Below are 20370 nucleotides of genomic sequence, written 5' to 3' on the forward strand. Positions count from 1 at the left end.
GCTTTTCGCCTGACCGGCTTCATTAATGCGTAGAGGAAGGGGAGGAGGTGGACAGCTCTTCTTCTGCGATGTACTGAGAGCTGCTGTTTCATTTCACCACCGCCTCCGAGCAGCTCAGTTCTCCCTCTTTCTTTAAGTGTTCATTTTTGTTGATGAAAAGTGCCAATATTTTTTGTATTTTTTCTACCCGCAGCCACACCGGGAACACCACCACACTATCACCGGGCGGTGATCAGAGAACTTTGAAGCCCAGCTGCTGCTCAGGAGACGGCGGATATCCGAGCTCTCGCCATCCCCAAACATCGCTATCTTTAGTTTGATTCTTTATTTTTTTTCTTGGGAAGTTATCACCGACTTCAGTAAAGTTTTTTTTATCTGCCCCGAGAGGACAGCACATCCGCCCGGCATCATGACTCGGAGATCCTGTGCCATTTACGCCACCGGGATCGTGTGCGCTCACCTCCTGATAGTGGGGATCGCCCTGGTCGTGGCTCAAGTCTTCCAAACAATGATCCACAGCCGGTTAAAAAAGGTGAGCTTGAATCTACTCTTCTGTTAAAAAGCTGTTGTCTTTATTTAAATGTTTCCCTTCCTTTCACACTCCCTCCATCTGTCACACTTGAGGGGGATTTAAATGTTAAAGCATTTCATCTGCAGTGGTCCATCATTCAGCACCTCACTGCTGGTCAGTAGCCTACATGCAGATATAACCCAGTGTGTTAATTGTCTTAATTTAACTCTTTACCTAAGTGGCAATTTATATTTTGCTGCAGTGTGCAGCTCCAGCTCAGCGCTATCATGAATCCGCATGATCCGAGGTTGTGCAGCGTGTAAGTCCCATTACATGCAGCTTCGGGTTGTTTATCCAAGACATGATGACAAATCAGCATGTATGTTTTAAACGTTACTCAAAGACCCTGAAATAGACGCTACGCTGCAGGCTGCAGGCTGCAGGTAGAAATCCCCTTAACTCCCAAAAGGGGAATTATGACTGTGTGACTCTCAGGGGTGAGTTCATCATGACCTTACCCCATTTTAATGGCATTTTCTATCTCCTGTCACATCCCTTTGACGTTTATACCATATCACGAGTCATTACAGGATTCAATTTATTTTTCCTGAATGAAAGGGAGCCTGGAGAAATGAGGAAAAAGCACGATATGTTCTCTCTGCATGCTGATACTGAAGCGTTTAGCTAAATCTGCCCAGCGCTTTGCGCATGACCCGGTGACACATTTCTGTTGATCCAGCCTTGATATACTGACTCCATGACGGTTCACTATCAGAGGAGGGTTACCAGTAGTAGTAGTAGTAGTAGTAGTGAGTAGTAGTAGTAGTAGGAATCTCAGCCAGTGGGGACACGGTGGGTTGTTAGGGGGGAGGTGTGCCCGTGTCTGGAGGAATGGGGGAAGGGAGCCTGGGTGAGTGGACAGGCAAGTCAGGGACTTCCAGTGGTGGATCTGTGGCAAGTTTTACATGATGTGGTGAGGGGAGGATGAATGGCATGCATCCACCTTACTGATACTCAAGAGTGCAGCTTGTATAAACCAGACAAGCTGTCCTTATGTGTCCAAAACACGGACAAATGTTGAATTAAAGCTATTTCAAGGGCAAATGTTTGAGAATATAACGTGTGAGTCCTTCAAATGCATCAGGAATCCCCTACATATTCTCATCAAATTGCAATACTGGTCTGTTCTGAGTCTTCACAGCTCACAAATCACTTAAAGCTTAATCTCTAACCGAGACACAGGTTTTATTTCAGTGAGCTCATTGACCTTTTGGAATCTGGCTAAACATTATTTCCTGATACAGGTTTTGATTTAAATTACATGGAAGTGTGGCTGGACTCATGCAGTGACGTGTCTACATTTCTGTGGACTGGTGCCCCAGTTAAGTTAGGGCATGCAGGGGTGATGGGGTGGTGGCAGCTGACACCCTATCCTACCCTGCAGACATGCTGCTGCTGCTCTATTCCCTTCAAAATACCTCACATTCCTCTTACTGACATGAATCACTCTGTTGGATGCGCTGCGCAAACTCTGTACTTTAAAATCTCTTCGCTTCTTATTAAAGTGGCCCGCGTACTTAAAGAAAAAGCTCTGCCGAAAAGCTTGACACACTATTTGTCCAACTGTGGGACTCACAAACAGCCTCCTTCCTGACACAGTTTCCCCCTCCTGCTGTTAAATTTAGGTCGGGGGCTCATTTGTGTCTCATTCTGAGACACGGCAGCGTCCCAGGGGACCCAAATTAAAAGAGTTGGTCAAAGTTCATCAACGGGGGACATAATTCTGATGTGGCCGGCGATTACATGAAATGACAGCATTACTAATCCTCTTTAGCCACAGTCTGGGCCGGACATACTGAACTGACTCCAGAAATCTACCTAATCTGATGTCTGAATGTGGCTCTCTGTAATAACGATGCAGCCTAGTTGTGTGGGACGATCTACCTCCAGGACACAGACTCTGTATGTCTGCTGAGCTGGGTGTGGAGGGAGGCAGCAATACAGCCATGCGAGGAATTTGACAGACTTCTTGGCCTTGGGGGCAAGATTTCTGCCTGCGAGCGTGCACCCTCGTTGTGCCTTGTTGTTCTTCCAGCCGCAGCCTATCCCGAGTTGTTCTGCTAAGACAAGGAAACTAAAAAAGAAAACACCCACTCGTGCCACTCCTCCTCCCAGCTCTGTATGAGAGAGGAGACTTTTCAGGCTACTATGACTGATTGAGCTTTAAAGCATTAAAGAACAACGTAATGCTGGTACAACACAGCATGTTTCAGCTCACAATATGCCAATGACGCACCACTTTCTATGTTTTTATTATGCACTAACTTTTTTGTCACCTGCCGTTCAAACCAGGATCTTGTCACGCCACACCTTAGCTGTGCCTGAAGGTGTTTGACTAAGGACCAGTTAACTCTGTTTAGCTTGAGTCTCTCTATCTCATACAGCCTCTCAACTAGTGAATGAATAACACTGTATTTTCATTACACCGACAAACCTCTCCACTCTGTCCCTCGCTTGTTTTTCATGTGTGTGATAGATCAAGGTTTGTTTCAGAGAGATAAATGATGTCCATATAACTCAGATGAAGGCCTTTTGAGAGACCTTTGTTCAAGGTGGGCAAACACAGGGATTCATGCAGGCTACAGTCACACTTTACACTGCGGGGGGAAAATGCCAGACAAGGCCAACGCCTGTTTCAAGAGTGACAGTTTGTATTCTGTTTTTCAAAAGGGAGCAAATTAGGTCATTTCTGCTGGTTTAGTATGATGTTTTATAACATTGTGTAGTGCGCTGCTGACTGCTCATGACAGGCATACATTTCTGTTGCATCACCTGGTTTCACTACAGCTTTTAATTAAGAAGCAGAGTAAACGATCCTGAAGACTCAGAGGGCTCCCACTTCTTAAATACCTCAAAGTCCATTTTTTTGGAAGTAGTTACCAGCTGCGACGTCAACCCAACAGATAATTGACTGTGATAGTTTCCTGTGTTGAATCTAAGATTGTGCAATGCAACATCTGCAATTCTTGATTTGTAGTAACAAAAAACAGACATTCAGAGAACAATACAGGGTCATAAACGTGCTGAGCACAACAAATCCCTTTAGAGCTGGAGTGATTAGTCAATTAATTGATCAATTTTCCTCATCAGTGTGAGGATTTGATGCTTTTCTGTTTATATATCATTGTAAACTGAATGTCTTGTGGTTTTGTCCCGTTAACTGAACAAAACAAGATGTGTGAAGATGTCATTTTGGGCTCTGAGACATAGAGATGGGAATTTTTCAGTACGTTTGAACATTTGACAGCAGAGATACTTGCTTTGTCCTGGGGCCACTTCTGCAAAATGACATGAGGCCGTCAGAATCATTGATAATGGAAATAATCATAAGTTGCAGCCCTTAACCGGTCAAATATTTTTTGTTAAATGTCCAAAGGGTACCAGGGTAAAGGATATAATTCATGATCACATATACGTGAGTTACGTGTGACTTTAGCCAGCATTAATCTTTATCAGACTATCAGGGCAGATATCTTGGTTCAACCCTTCCAAAATCTAACATGGGAAGCAACAAAGGAGAGATGATGCAAGAAAACCGTAGAAACCGTTCTATATAGAGCAAAAAACATCTTTGAAGGTCGGAAGTTGAAACCCAAACAGGAAGTGCTGGCCACACCTTAAACTACAGCTTCTCAACAGCGACTGACTGCAGAAGACAATGTATAGCCTCTCTCAAGTGCATCTTGCTGTACTCAGGGGACGGAAGGTTTTCAGGAACTCTCAATGAAAAAGACACAGGAGGAAGTGGGCCACTTACCCTTTCCCAAGTTTAAAAATACACCTTGAAGATGGAAAAGCTTGCTTATTTCCCTCGGTAACAAACACTTCTAGTTAACACATTGGAAGTCGCCTTGAGGTTGTGCTGTTTTCCTGTACAGCTGATAAATAGTCTGCGGCACACATGTTCAGACATGTGGCAACACGGCTATGTCACAAAAGGCTACCTGCTACTGGCCTCAACTTTCAGGCTTGTTTTTCTCCACATGATCACAGTCAAAACATGCGTGGGACCACTCAGAGTTAAACCTCCCTCTACATTTCTTGTGGATTCTCTGCCTTGCGTAGTCAGGATACAAACACTCATCTGACAATCAGCATGTCGTTTGACGGCTAATGTTGCAGAAATGTCATGTTTTATTATTGCAACATGTTGCTGTGATACGTGGGCTGAGTAGTAGCCCAGAGTCAGACTTGCCCAAGCTTGCTGAGGTCAGAGACTGGGTGCAGTTTTGCTAAAAATTCTGCCTGTCCTGACTCTTTTTTCGCAGCTATGAAGGACTTTTCTCTGCTTCCCTCTGGATTTCGGGGTTATTTGGCTCGGCACCAGCTCCTTGCAGAAAAGTGCCATGTGTGCTCTCAGATGGCACTCGTTCAGAACAGTGAAGAGCCCTGAAAGTGGCCAAATGCGAATAAAACCACCAAAGTGTAAAATCTGAGTGGCAAAGCTCTCGAAACTCATTAAGGATCTCTGCTGCTGTTTGTCTTAATCTGAATGTGTATTGTTTTTGCTCTTTGTTGATAGGAAATCACTTTGACAGAGAAGAGCCAAGTGTTTGAATCATGGAAGAATCCACCTCCTCCTGTTTATATGGAGTATTACTTCTTCAATGTGACGAATGCAGAAGAATTCATGATGGGTGGGAAAGCAGCTGTTAAACAGATTGGACCCTATACTTACAGGTAGGTTTAATATCAAGACCCAAAGAGTTTAGAGCTTTGATTCTCTGTCCAAACCCAATTGGGCCTGACCTGGCCAAGGCCGTAATTTCTCATCATTCCCCCAGGTTTGAGTGGGTTCTCACCAATTTCACAGTGTTAGAGTGCTCTATTTTTTATGAAATAGTTAAGTTTCAACTTCTCATCTCCAGAGTACGTTCTGCCACGACAGTTCTGCTCCGAACTGAATTGTATATTCCTAGATTGTCCCTGTGTCACAAATGTCTGTTGTTGTTTTTTTAACAGTGGAAATTTGGGTTTTTAATCAGGCTTGTGCCCAAAACTGGACAGAAACTTATGCAGGTTCATTTAGGGTTGGGCCTTCTGGTTTTCTGGGCCAGATCCATGTTTAAGGAATGACATCTTGCATCTGGTTCTTTTGGCATCATTTTGTTAGTGCTGTGTGAAATCATAACAAAAGACATCTGGACCAACTGTCGTTTTCACAACAGGGAATACAGGCCGCGGGAGAATGTAACTTTCCTGGAGAACGGCACCAAGCTTTACGCCCTCAACCCTAAAACTTTTGTGTTTGTGCCTGAGAAGTCAGCCGGTGACCCTGAGGTCGACATCATCAGGACCGTCAACATCCCGTTTGTGGTAAGACATTGTGTCTGGACAGGATAATGTCTGCTATTATGACCCGCAGCATCCAGTAATCATGTCTCTTAGATTTATGATTGAGTCATGTGATTGGCATGTGTTTTTTTATGATTCCCTGAACACATTCCAACCCATTGTCCTCTTAGTTTTATTGTGACACTTTGACATATTGAACATACAAACTTCAGTCATATTGGACCAAGACAAGTGAACTTAAATGCAGCATTTAGCGTGAGATTTTCCCACCAAGAAGACATTAAGTTTTGCCAACAGAACCCAATCCAGTCTTTCCATTCTCTGTTTTTTTTTTATCCTCAGGCGATCATGAACGAGCTGAACTCCTACTCCTTCTTTCTGCGAACATTTGTTTCCATGTACATCAACAGCCTAGGCGTTGATGTGTTCATGACCCGCACTGTCCACGAGGTCCTGTGGGGCTTCAAAGACCCTCTTCTCACGAAGGTCCACAGCATGAAGCCTGAAGTGGACGAATATTTTGGTCTGATGTGGAAGGTGAGTGTGGTGGCAAGAAAAAGATTTACTCCCCTTCCTGATGATATGTTTAGAGCCACGCTTGGCGTTACTGTAGTGCAAAAACCTTGACAAGGCTTGTTGCGTGTTAGTTGTCAGGGGTTACTAAAAAAATAGACAGGCCTGTGGCAGGAGAAGTGAGATTGGCCACATGCTGACGGAAGATGCTTGTACTTCCTGTTTATAGAGCAATGTCTGCAACTTGGTACAGGCTGTGACAACAGCAGCCTTGTGATCCTGAGTGCTACATTTTTTTTTAAATATAGAGCTATTATTTAATTGATCAGTAGAATGTAAACTAATTGTTTCAGTAGTTTTCAAGCAAAGATTCACCGTTTACAGCCTCCTAAATGTGAGAGTCGGATGCCGTTCTTTGTCATATACGATATTAAACTGAGTATCTGTGTGATTTGGACTGTTGGTCGGACAAAATTAGCAATGTGAAGACATGTAATTGTAAAAAATAGAAGTAGAAAATTGGCATTTTATAGACAAAATGATCAATTGAGTATTCTAGACAATAATTGGCAGTTTAATCTGCAATGAAAATAATAAATAGTTGCAGGCCTACATGTAAAGCATGCTCTCTAGCACCAATTTTTATGTTTTTGTGTTCTTCTGTCGATGACTAATGCCTTACTGTGTCAGAGTCTGGTGAGAGAAAACACTAAGGGCCATACTAATGACGTACACAAAGCAGTTTTTCTTTCACAATGCCCATCGCCCTTTGTCAACAGACATAAACACTGTCTCAGCTGCATCCTGAGCAGTTCTCCGTCACAGCAGCTTTCTCTGAACACCGTCTTGTTTTCCGCAGAAAAATGGCACTCATGAAGGAGAGTTTGTGTTCCACACTGGTGAGGAGAACTACTTGGATTACGGCAAGATCGACACGTGGAATGGCCTGAGGTAAAGACTCATATCAGGCAACTTTTTGTTCCCCTTTTCCGGCTTTCCTTAAAGATGGGAAACGCTCCTTCTTGTCAGCACATGGCTTCTGCTTCCTCTCAGTCATGATATTCACATTCACCTACAATAGTTACACAACCTGCACTGTGAAGTCCAAAGGAGAAAGCCTTTGCTCCCCTGGCTTTATGTAGAACATGATTGCAAAATGAATGTTTGGATACCCGATGTGACTTTGTACTTTGTAACCAGCATTGAACGATAGAGTTTAGTAGTGGAGGAGTATTCAGAGCCTTCAGTTAAATAAAAGAAGTGATACAATGGCGTAAAAACACTCTAACAAGTAAAAGTCTTGTATTTAAATTTAATCCTTTATTACTGGCAGCAATATGTATACTTAAAGGGAAAATCAGAAATACTTTATTGATCCCCAAGGGGAAATTCGCCACCTTTTAAGTGGATGTCCAGTAGTTGATGGTAGATGTAGTCGATTGAAGTAACAAATTCCTCAGTGCGTGTTATATTGACAGAGAAAGCTGAGTTTGCAGCTGCAAATCTGATTTTCTTCCTGCACCTGGTGCTGTCATCTGACGTGACAGTGATGTAGTTGGATGCAGGAAGAACTACAGGCTGGATATCGCCTCTGTGTAGCCAGGAGTCGTGCTACGAATGCAGCTTAAAAACAGGGCTTCTTGTTCTCCGCTCTTGTATTGCAAACTAGCTACAGCAAAAATGGCACCCCAAAATACGAGTGCAGAGGATACATTTTACAGTGTGTTGGCTGACTCAGATATTCAACCATATTTATTCAAAGTCGAGTATACGCTTGTAAGAATGCAGCAAAGGGAGGTCAAGGCTTGCACACAACACATTCTGGTACATGTAGATACTGCTGGCACGGCTCTGCGAGCAGGGAAACTCTTCTTTCTCAGTAAAGGTAGCACACACTGAGGAATTTATTGATTCAATTTACTACATTTGCCATCAACACCGATTGGACATCTGCATAAAAGGGGGCGAATTTTCCATTTAAAGAATAAAAAGTAAAAGTACTCATTCTGCAGGAAAGTGGTCTCTGTGTATGATTTTATATTCCAGAGGGTCAAAAGATGAATCTGTGATGTCCTAAGATGATAAATGTGGTTTGAAGGAAGAAACAAAGTTCTGCTGCACATACTGTCCTCATTTTTTGACTTTGGACTGAATCTATTCTTCTTTTTTTGGGGTGGGGGGGTAAAAATATTGGATAAATTTACACCCATTTCAGCCTCAAACAGTAAAGTAAAAGAGAATTCAGTCTTTGGAACAGCTAACCCAACCCTAATACCACCTGTTTTCTGTTTTATTAATAGCAAGATGTCGTGGTGGTCTTCCAATCAGAGCAACATGATCAATGGAACGGACGGCGCGGTCTTCCACCCTCTGATTAACAGGAATGAGCTTCTCTACATCTTTGCTGCTGATCTCTGCAGGTATGCACATGTTACTTGTGTGGTATCACATTTGTTTACAGCCAAAGTATCCCGGCAGGGTGAGGACCAGAACTCCCTGTGACGTTAAGTTAGGAAATTGCAGCTGTGTCATACACAATGTGCTGATAAGGACTCAAGTTGTGGATATTACAGCTTGAGATAAGGCTGTCATTGAACTCAAACACATGCACGGGAAGTCAAGAGCATGCCTTGGACATACTTGGGCGGCTTTAAACAATGATTTTACAGGAAGTCGTTATGACTCTTATTTACTTTTATAACCGTAACTGGCAAGCAGAGTAAAGAATAGTGCTGTGATCACTTAGCCAGCAAACTGGATATCATTTTAGCAGACAAGAGCAGGGCGTTAAAATTAGGAGCGGTCAATGAAATGTGTCAGCAGCTGTAATGCTGCCGCGTTAAAATATCTTAACTTCCTGAATTTACATCCAGATGTTACGTAGCTCCCTCACACAAGGAGAAAATGCGCACAATCTTGACAGTTATTGGACATCACAAGAATAATTACATAAAATAAAAACACAAAATTATTTTGCTATATTTTATGCCATTCTTTGTAAACAATATTTTAACACCATCACAACATATTGTCATGCATGTTTCATTTTACCGTCCTGCAATTCTGTTGTTCCCGTGCCATCCAGGTGTTTTCTGTCTGCTGTCAACTGCTGCCTGATTCTATGAACGCAGTATCAGGGCCCTAACGCACCAAGCAAACGGTCAGCCGTTTGTCAGTGTTGGGCCATTGATGGCGGTCTATCACCATAGTTTTTGCTGTGACCCATACCGTTGGCACTAGTCGGCCCTTGTCGCCCTTCACCCTTGTCAACTGTTAAATGTTTAATCAGCATTGGAGCCCATCAGTGAGAGAAATCCATCTGACAGTTCAGCCTAGTGCACGAGAAGACAACCAGAAGACGGCTATACTCAAGAGGGCAAGAGATCAAAACAAACTTGTCATAGTAGATAATATTATTTTTTAGTTGTTAAGCTCTTGAATGGAAACAAGCTCTGACTGTTTATGTTAATGTGCTAACTGGCTAAATAACATCTCAAATTCATCCTGTCTGTCTTATGGTTTCCCTTTTTGAATGACAAATACAAACTACCATATCTTGCTGCTATGGGGAGTTATTTCCTCTCCACATGCGCAGAATGCTGGTGGCTGTAGTCTTTCTTTGTGGTGTGTTCAAGTGCAACATTTTGGCCAAGACACAAGTGATGGAAGGCAGCAAATGCTTTGTTTCCACTAGTTCTTTGATATCGGTTTGATGTATCTGGGTCTTAAGAAAAAGATGACGGCTGTTTTCATCTTCATCATGGCTCTTCATTTACACTTCTTGACAAAAAGTGTGGTCCTTACTTTATGATTCCCTAAAGTAGTCACTGTTTTCTTTCCGTAGGTCTATCCATCTAGCCTACGTGGAAGACGTGGAGGTGAAAGGCATCCAGGCGTACCGATTTGCACCCCCGAATGACGTCCTCATGAGCCCCAAAGACAACCCCACTAATGCGGGCTTCTGTGTGCCAGCTGGAGACTGTCTTGGCACTGGCGTGCTTAAAGTTAGCGTTTGTCGAGAAGGTAAGGCACTGCCCTGTTTTCCCTCCCCCAGTTGCCAGAGAGTCTGACCCAGTTACCCAGTTCCCCCCTCCTGTTTCTACCCCCAAAAAATGTCCTTTCAGTCATCAGCCTCGTCCCCCTGCCTGGTATCTGACATTCCCAACTGTTTGAGCACGCCAGATTTTTACTCAATACACGGTTCAATGATTAACTGTGCTGTCTGTGTGTGGAGGCTATTGAAGTATTTTATGGTGGTCATTGAGCGGAGTGTGATTGCTCTGATAAGGGCTGACACATGAGGACAGTGTAGTATCACTGCAGATATGCCATTGTAACTGTACTACACTGCTGCTGGATTGATTTACAGGCAGTTTTTTTAAGATTAGTATTTTTTTGTTCCAAGGTACAGTCACAGTGGGAGGAAACACCTAAGTATATGGATGATGTAGCTATAACCTGACTGGTTGTCTGTCTCCGCTTCTCTGATTCATATGAGGCAAACGTGCCTGATTGGAGTGATTTTTGTGGTGCTTCTATTGGAGCCAATCACGATCAAGCCCTGTTGTCATGTCATGTGCAAAGTGGTTTCATTCTGAAACTGCATGTGGTTAAAAAATGAAGTCATCTCAGTGTCTTTTCCATATGATCTCTCACAGCGTACATAAATGGAACAATTTTTAGATTTCTGTGTAAAAACATCTGCTGCAGCAGTTTCGTGCCAAAAAACCAAAAACAAATGATGTTGCTTATAGCCCCTTTTTATCTAAGCATATTTAAATGTGGCCACTTTAATGCCACAAAATAACAAATAGATAAAAGTGTCAGCATTTCTTCACCAGGTTATTTATTCCTTTAAGTGGCTTCAAAACAGCATTTAGACCTTTTGTATGTAGAAATATAACTTTAAAGAAAGTACAATTGAGCTGTTAAGTGAATAAATAAAGGATGAAAAAGATAAATGATGAAAAGAAAAGATAAAAAGAAGATGTTTACTGCTGCAGGAACACTTGTTTTTACTGTGTAAGCTAATCGATTATCAAACCCTAACTCAATCTCACTATCTGCTGCCCTTTATCAGTTATAGATATACAGATGGTATAAATAAATAAAAGTGTTAGTGAGGTGTTGTGCTGCCAGAACAGCTTCAGTGTGTCTTGGCATTGAATATACAAATCTGAACCACTGGAGGGATGAAGATCAATCCTCCAAAACACATTTACTCTTATTCAGTGTTTTCATGATGGTGGTGCAGAGCGCTGAAGTCCAGCAGTGAAGTTGCTGCACTTGTTACTGTTCCTCTAATATCAGTACAGACTGGCAGGGTATGTAGGTGTATGGTGTTCTTTTTTATTTGAAGACTTTTTTGATCTGATTGTTAACTTAAGTTGTGAACAAATTCCTGTCATTGTGGTAATAAAATGATTGCCATGGTCGCTTCTGTATACACTTATGCCATCAGTGACGATGATGATCCAGGTGATGTATCGTAGTCTGAAAGGGTTGTCCCATTTCATAGTCAAATATTTCAACCACAACACTTGTAACTCTGTTCCAAGGGGCAAAGTGACACTCGAAAAAGAAGGGTAGGGGTAAAAATAAGAAATAGAATTGGGCCTTTGTATTAATTTGTAATGATCCTTCCCTCTAAGGGGAAAAGTGTACCTAAACCATGCCAGCAAAATGACCCCCACAACATAACAGAGCCACTAGATCCCCTCACTGAAGGGGTCAGGCATTCAGGGTTGTCCTTTAAAATGTCACCTCTTTGTACCTGTACATCCACACCCCTACAAAGTACCTTTAATCTTATCTCACGTGTCTTTAATCTTTATTACAGCCCTTGTTGTTTAGAGTCATCTGAGGATACAAACACTCATGTTTGCCTCATTTTTTCCTTCTAGGTGCTCCCATTGTGGTGTCTTTCCCCCACTTTTACCAAGCAGACCCTAAGTACATCAACGCCATTGATGGGCTCAACCCCAACAAGGAAGAACATGAGACGTACCTCGACCTGCAACCGGTACAACTGATACTTAATATACTGACAGATTAGAGCCATGTGGAGAAATCTGTGTTGAACCTTGATCTGTTGGTTTATGACGGTCTGTTTTGATTAATAGTGATAGCTCTGTTTGTTTTTGTTTGCACTGAAGGTCCTTCATATGCTTTTTGGTCAACTTAAGTTACTTTTTAAAAACTTGATATTTTTTCTAACAGAAACAGAATTAAAGATTTAAAGAAAATATAAAAGAAAAAGTTTCTTAGCTGTAAAAGTAACGTATTTTAATTTCTGTGTTTCAGACTACAGGAGTGCCCATTCGTGCCTGCAAGAGAGCTCAGCTCAATATCATCCTGAAAAGAGTCCAAGGCTTCCCGTAAGTCGAACTTTGTTGAACTCTGACACACTTCGCTGTTGCCACATTTGTGTCCTCATTTCGGCCACATGTTGAGCCAGATGTCCTCTCTGACCTCCATTTCTCTCTCTCTCTGCTCTCTCAGCAAAACCAAGTTCATCAACGAGACCATTTTCCCCATCATGTTTGTCAATGAGGTGAGGACATTTATCAGTACAATCTGAAACCAACCTGTTCTCATGACTATAAGTGAACCACAAATTAATAATCATCTCTCTCCAGACGGCGACTATTGACGATGAGTCTGCCTCCCAGATGAGGACGCTGCTCCTCATTGTGACACTTGTGTCAAACTTCCCTTTGCTCATCGTGGGCATGGGCATCATCCTGCTGCTGGTTCTTGTCGTCTTGTTTTGCCGAAACCGCCAGAAGAAGGTAAGAACTTCCCCCTCTGTGTTGCTGTGGACTGAACTGTAGTATTAAACCACACAGTGTGGAACGTGTGTGCTACCTGCTGACATTAGCTCACAGTGTAGATGAGACTGATAATAGATAGTGGTAATATGTCACAGTAAATGCTGCAGTTTTTTAGAGTGGGTTTTTGCATGGCTAACAGTTTCCACACTGAGCTGCTGCAGGCTTAACTCCAAGCTACGAGCATCTTTACTAACGCATTGCATGGTTTCTGCACCGCAAAGCCAGCATGAGCAGTTTTTCTACAATTCTGGATCCAGTGGTGCTTTTTTTCCTTTGCTGAATGTTTGCTAACAGTCGTTGCATCTTTGTATTCAGGATCCTAGAGCCTGTTTAGACCTGGATTAACGTGTGTTTTTAGTGATCCGAAAGTGGACAGCCTAGACATATTGTTGTTCACACACGTGTCTATAACCAGGTGGCCACAGATCACATTACTGCCTGTGTCTTTTACACTGAAAGGTCAAAGGGCCCTGCAAACAGTTATGACATCCAGTTGCGCGCTGCTTGCTAGTCACCTTAGCGGATGTTTTGGCACCACTGGAGATATCGCTGTCAACAGGACTCAACATGTCTCCTAATATAGGGCAAATTGATGGATGGTCCCGCAACATTTTGTCCAGCTCATCGTAAAACCAGCAAGTCATAGAGCGTTTCTGCGCTGTCACCAAAACAACCACCACATTCTGCACCGATGATGTAGTCCTTGTCAGGGTGCATCAGGACACATTAGCGTTTATTACAAAAGATACCTGCTCAGATGCGTCCTAGACCACCTCAGCAAATGGTTTGACTGATTGGATGACAGTAGCCCTTTTTACACAGAGATCCCGCGATAGGACGGCAGCAAGAACGAACCGTTACGCCAGATTTGCATTTTTTATACAGGACCAAATGACCTCCAGTGTGTGATTCTAGTGTGACATATAACAGATGCATCGGCAACTCTTTAATGGCATAAGGTAGCAGTAATGATCATTTACCATCCCTGTTATATGGTTGCTGATCTTGTCCTCTGCTTGGAGGGTAAGGAGCTCCTGGAGTTCATTGTCTCCTTAATTTGCAGATATTTTTTGTTGGTACTTCTTTATCAAGTTAGCTGCTAACTTCTGCTAGCATACATAGCACATAACATGTCCTCAAAATGGTTTAAAGGCGAGACAGCTCTGCCAACCCATCCCGTGATTGTACTTTTATATACAGAATGGTGAGGTGGATTAACGGCGCGACATTCCCACCTTGAACAGGCAGTGTGAATGGGGCTAATGCATCATGTTGGTCATGTCCACTTGTGCCCAAGACACATGTTAATACCAGGTGTAACCAGGCTCTCAGTTCCCGTTTGGTCAGTGCAGCTATGGGCTAGCTTAGCATTAATGAGTAGCAAAGTGCATTGAACCAGAATAGCCCTGAGAACAATGTACAGCACGTGTTCACCTCTCTTATCTTTAGTAGTGCAGGATGTAGATCTGAGCCCTGACAGTCATCGGCCTCAGATTACTTAAGTTCAGGTTATTGACTGTGCAGAGAGTCACTTGAAGCATGTTAATAGAATAGTTTGATATTTTTGGCAAATATTTGCTTTTTTGGGGAGAGTTAGACGAGCAGATTGAGATCCCTCTCATGCATTTATGCTGAAGTCAGAAGACAGCTTAGCTTATCTTAGCTGAAAGACTGGAAACAGCTGACCTGGCTCTGTCCTGAAAATCTGTCTTTTTTTTTTGTGCATTTTTAACAAACCAGATTTAGCATGCTAATTCCTCAGCCTTAGAGGTGCTGATATTTGGATTTTGTTGCCTTTGGAACAGAGCCAGAGCTAGCAGTTTGCCCCTGTTTCCAGTCCTTAAGCTTAAATAAGCTAAGATAGCTGTCCTCTGGCTGTAGTTTCATATTTAGTATACAGACGTAGGAGTTGCATCAATCTTTTTATCTAACTCTCATTAAGAATGTGAATATTTTCCAAAAACTATTCCTTTAACATGCACACATGCATTAAAGCATAGACAGTTAGCTTAGCATTGAGAAAATGTTAAAACATGCTTAATTGCAATGTGAAGAAGTTGTATTAACCATGTTCTAATTTTAATTTTCTGTAACCCCCCCTTTTTTCCTTTTCTGTTTTAGAATGAAGTAAAACGTATTGATTTTACTGAAGCTTTTCATTCTTTTACTGTAAGTCTTCATTTTTGCCTTGTTTGCAATTCTCCTTTTTTAATTTGTTATCCATCATCTCCGATTATTGTCATTTTTAATTAACTTTACGGGTCATTATGTTGCTTTTTAAAATTTTCGCCTCACAGTGTTAATTCTTTATTTTTCTTAAGTTAAAAAGCTTTCTGTGGTGGTTGTGAATATTCAGATTGATGTGGTTTACTGTGAGCATTTCACTCAAAGCATAAATTAACATTTTGATGTCAGTATTCAGTACAAAATAATATTTGGTCGTGTTGTCACTTCGATGGTTTGTACTAACACTTTCCATCCTCCCATCCAGACGGCGAAAGACGACACGGCCTACACTCAGGTCAGCGACAAACCTGACGAGCCGTCAGAAACGGCAGCCAACCAGCCGATGAGGAACGGCTCCTACATCGCCATGTCTCCAGTGGAGGCCCAGAAGTGTTGATCGAGGATCCCCTCCCCAAGTGTGGAGCTCAGGAAGGGGGCTGAGGGAGCAGCACAGCGGTGTTACATTACCACGGGTGGGGGTTTGCACACACAGCGGGCTCTTTTTCACTTATTTTGGGGGTGGTGGGGAGGATAGGGAAAGGGGTGGGACACAAGCCCCAGTAAATGTTTAGTCGACAAAGACATTGCTCCTCTCGCTGAGCCCACTTATGACTGTCTGTCCTCCTCTACTGTACCTGCTGAGCATGGCCCTCACTGCCTGCCGTACTGCAACACAACAAACTCCCACACTCTTATTCCTCGTCTCTGTCCTGGTCGGCCTTTGAAGATGATGAAGGGACTCTGGGCGGGCTTGGCCAGGACAAGCCTTTTTTTCCATAATTCTTCTGAGGGAACACGGTAGCATAGGTGTCGCTGTCGCACAAGGATGCATGATCTTCTGAGCAGACGCTGCCGGCTGATGTCGCTCAAAGAGAGTTTTAGTATTCACCTGAACAACAGTGGGTGTTGTTACTGTTGCATTCTTGCTCTTTTCCTCCCCATAAGAGGAAACTTCAAGCCAACAGATTTAAAAAAAGCCCCCCTGTCAACTGAATAGGACAAAACTTAGAGCTCCTGTGCTCGGAGGATAAAATGGTTTTGCTAACAAAAGTGAACTTAGCATATCGTTTTTGTAAAAAGAAAAACACTGAGCCAAACTTTTGCCTTTTTTTTCCTAAGATATATTAGTGCACCCACACGCACACTCACACAACGCACTTCCAGTATCGGTTAGTGAAAGTGTGTGTGCACCTTTACACTTCAGTGTCTTGTTTTGATGGACAATGGGCAACTATTTTTCTTGATGCAGGCACAGTGTAGTGACACCTGGATCTCCCCCTCCTCCTCCTCTACAGAACACTAGTTAAAAGACATCCAGCTACATTTCCAAGTCATCATTAGCGAAGGTGATGACCACTTAGCTGTGAAATTATTAGAATTGCCACCTGTAGCTGCACCTCTCTTAGACTTCATCACACATTCAACACAAAAAGGAAAGAAAAAACACCCACAGAACTTACAAGGGAGACTTGAACCTGCTTTCTGCCTTATAACGGTTCAGCGTGTTCTTCGTGTTCATACATTGTTCAAATAAGCTGGAAATCTCTTCTGTCATTATTGTACATAATGTTAAAGGGGAAATGTTGAGATACCTCTGACCAAATCCAGCAAGCAGTCCTTCGAGGTATGCTGAAAGACACTAACTTTGCTCTGGTGTTGACCGCTCCTGCACGTCTACACTGTTACTTATTAGAGAAAGCACAATTTGGATTGCTAAAACCAGTCCTCACACAAAGGCTACCAGGTTTTTTTTGTCCTCTTATTATTATATATATTTACAGCTGATCTGTCAAAGACACTGTCAAAGTGCCGTGACTATTAAAAAAAAAAAAAAAGGGGAATCACTGGGGGTTTTGTTGAGGGAGTCCTGCGCACCACTCGCCGCTGTGCAGTCATTCAGTTTGCCAAGGAGCTGTAGGCATTCAGGCAAAACCGCAGCACACAGCACTTGAATCACTGTTTGTCTTACGTTTCATGTGTTTTCATTTTTATGTCCAACACACTTGTCTTGTCTCAGTGGTAGTCGCAAATGGGAAGTGAATTTAAGGCCATAATACTGTCAGCGTGGAAAAAATTCCCTGCACTTTGCCTGGAAATTGTGCCCCATGTATTTTCATTGTTGTTTTATTTGTCCTGTTCATTTCAATGCAGGTGGTCCATATGTTCAATACATTTCAATGGTTTGTCCTCGCTAGTATTGGTTATGAAGGATGTTCTAAACACACATCCACGCCTCTGTGTTATTTGCTTTTCAGCACATGGAGTGTCTTCTTTTGATATACTTTTGTATTTGTTATTGCTGCTAAAAAACAAAATGCCATAACTTATGGATTTGTATTGTACATACAGTATGTGTACACAACGTGCTCGTATTCTTCTCCAGGTTGGTCTGCAGAGGCTTTTTCTTCAAGGCCTTCCTGTGTCGCCAACCTCTTTGACACCCGAGCACAAGATACAAAGCCCAAAGCTTGCTGCCATTTATTGGAATTAGCAGTTACAGTTATCACTAGCAACACTTTGTAAAATTTATCACACTTAACACACTCATTCCTCTTATAAGCAGATGATCTTGACCATATCACGTGTATTGTTGGGGTTTTATTATAGTAACAGTTCACTGGAGGTGAGCCACTTCATATGTCAGAAGTCTGGGATTAATAACACTGTGGTGGAGAGGTCGAAAGTATTAAATCAATTCACTAAAGGCCTTTTCTTTATCCCACCTACATGCAAGAGACCACCGCCTTGTGCAAACTCATTCGTTATCCACCTTTATGAAAAACTTGAACCTTAGAGACCTTAATCCCGAGAGTCGTGTGTGTGTGTGTTGCTTGTACAGCGTCTGTTCAAACACACCTGAGCCATCACTCCTCCACTGTCTGACTTCTACTACACTGACCTTTGAGTCCAATTCTTCAAGCCTATTGGCTCATCCCTGCTTGACCAAAGATAACCCACATAGATCTGCCCTGGCGCTATGTTTACTCTCCTCTGTGATAACGGTTGTGCCACAAAAACCCCTGCCTACTTTTTTTTTTGTTTGTTTGTTTCTTTAAATCGTGCCACCACTTATGTGAAGTATTTGCAGCAGTGTTGCGTGAACTTATATGTGTATGTGCCTTTTTACATCAAGGCAAGAAAACAGAAATTTCACGTGATGGTAGTTTGATGAGTATTGCTTTTTTTGTCACCTGATGCAAGAGCAAACAAAAGTAATCAATGCTCTCTGTGAGCAGATCTCAGTATTATGTAAGACAAAGCAATACAGAGTTGTGTAAAATAAATTGTTTTGTTAGGGGCCACACTATATTTATGTATTTTCTTTCCCCTGAATTTGTGATTTATTTTTTTGTTAGTTGTATAGAAGTATTTTTTTCCATAGTGTGATTTAGTTTTTTTTTTTTTAATATTCAACATTTCATTTTTGAACATTTCAATTTATTTTCACTTTTTAAGTACAAAAAAAGTGTAAAAAGATGGACCAGTATGTGACACTGGGAGCTGTCAGAGACCTGTAAAATGTCTGTGAGAGTGTTCATGAAAGTTTAAGATTCGGGTGTTTGAGAATTTGTGTGAGTACATTTGTGTTTGTGGAGCCGATTTCTGTCAAAACTGGAGTGATACTTTTTTTTTGTTTGTTTGTTTTACTGGAAGGCTGATTATCTTGATGACTGAGTAAAGCGATGATGCTGTGTACCCTATCTTGATGAATGAAGCCCTCCTTCAGGGATGAGCACTAGTGCCATACCATCCTTTCTTATTACTTTCCCTTCATTTGCTCTTCGGTGTAAAAAAAGAAAAACGTATCCCCCCCCTGATTTCGATGTTCTGAAGTCACTAACAGACGTTTCCTCTTGAGATATACCGATTTGTTTTGCTGCTGAAAATGACAATCCTTCTTGTCATGTGAGGTGCAAAATGAATTCAAAGTAATATCCATTTTTAGTTTTGATAATTTACACTGCACAGATGTTTCTACAGTGCTTTTGTAAACATTTATAGTGTATTTGCAAAAAAATAAAAGTTGCAGTCAAGTGCAAAGTTCACACAGTCGTCTGCTGTCTTTTGTACAACTGTCAGAGAGAGAATATGGATCAGTGTGTGGTTATAAAATATGGAGAAAATCAGATATAAGGAGAATTTTATCAAATACCTCTTGATATTGTGATGATATTGTAGATTTGACTATTGTTGCTGACAGGATATTTAAACAATGTGAGTTTTAATAAATAATCATCAGTAATGAGGATATAATGACTGAGTATTAGAACAGTCTCATATGTGGTTATGTGGTTTGAATTTCCCACTTTTAAAGTTAAAGTAGATTACCTTTTTTTGGTATAATTAATATTTGAATATTATAAAATTTAAATATTTGCAGCTGTATTTTAGTTTAGTTTAGTTTAGTTTGGCTTCCCAGATATATAACAATTAAATTGTCCAGTGTTCAAAAAACGAATTTTCTCAACCTACACAGGTTTGAATTTAAATAAATGTAGTAATGAGTTATAATCTTAATGTTTATCCTATGTTTAATCCAACCTGGGAGCCAGTCGAGGTTGTGGAGGATTGGGGTGATGTGGTCACGTGAGCAGGTACTAGAGAGTTGTATACTGTGACGCCCCTCCCACCGTCTTGGAGGATGTTTCAACCAACCTCATCTGGCAGTTGGCTGACATGGGAGGGCCGTTCACCTGGGCCTTCCGGGCTATGAAAGCTGCCTCATGTTTTCACTCACTCTCTTTCTGCAGCAGATGTCCACCCTGCCTCATTGGTTTTTGGTTTGCAACTTCAGCACCTCTGCAGCACACCTGACACACATCCAGGCATGGATTTCATTACTGACTTTGCTGACCTACACATTCTAGTGTTTATTTAAGTTAGTCTTAGTTTAATAGATGATGCTTGTCTGAACTAAATCTTTTGTATGGA

At 41.9% G+C, this 20370-nt stretch overlaps 1 protein-coding gene across 2 annotated transcripts; it reads left to right on the forward strand.

The window, feature by feature from the left end:
- The first annotated feature begins 9 nt into the window (after window positions 1-9).
- scarb2a (scavenger receptor class B, member 2a) lies at window positions 10-19484 on the forward strand. Of its 2 annotated transcripts, XM_033619476.2 has the most exons (13): window positions 10-532; window positions 5094-5251; window positions 5740-5887; window positions 6209-6403; window positions 7239-7330; window positions 8680-8799; window positions 10224-10402; window positions 12283-12401; window positions 12683-12756; window positions 12881-12932; window positions 13018-13170; window positions 15334-15381; window positions 15704-19484. In XM_033619476.2, the coding sequence occupies exons 1-13, from the start codon at window positions 410-412 to the stop codon at window positions 15833-15835; spliced, it is 1593 nt and encodes a 530-aa protein (XP_033475367.1). In that variant the 5' UTR covers window positions 10-409; the 3' UTR covers window positions 15836-19484. The 2 variants fall into 2 exon arrangements, with proteins under 2 accessions (XP_033475367.1, XP_033475368.1); XM_033619477.2 differs by lacking the exon at window positions 15334-15381.
- Window positions 19485-20370: the final 886 nt, after the last annotated feature.

The sequence above is a fragment of the Epinephelus lanceolatus genome, chromosome 9 (assembly GCF_041903045.1).
Source record: "Epinephelus lanceolatus isolate andai-2023 chromosome 9, ASM4190304v1, whole genome shotgun sequence".
Taxonomy (NCBI): Eukaryota; Metazoa; Chordata; class Actinopteri; order Perciformes; family Serranidae; genus Epinephelus; species Epinephelus lanceolatus.

What these genes read in the sequence shown, in the direction of transcription:
- scarb2a (XM_033619476.2), top strand. Translation starts at nt 410, where the DNA reads ATGACTCGGAGATCCTGTGCCATTTACGCCACCGGGATCGTGTGCGCT. An exon ending in ATTGGACCCTATACTTACAG is followed by an intron (nt 5,252 to 5,739) that starts GTAGGTTTAATA and finishes TTTTCACAACAG; the next exon opens with GGAATACAGGCCGCGGGAGA. An exon ending in CGTACCTCGACCTGCAACCG is followed by an intron (nt 12,402 to 12,682) that starts GTACAACTGATA and finishes TCTGTGTTTCAG; the next exon opens with ACTACAGGAGTGCCCATTCG.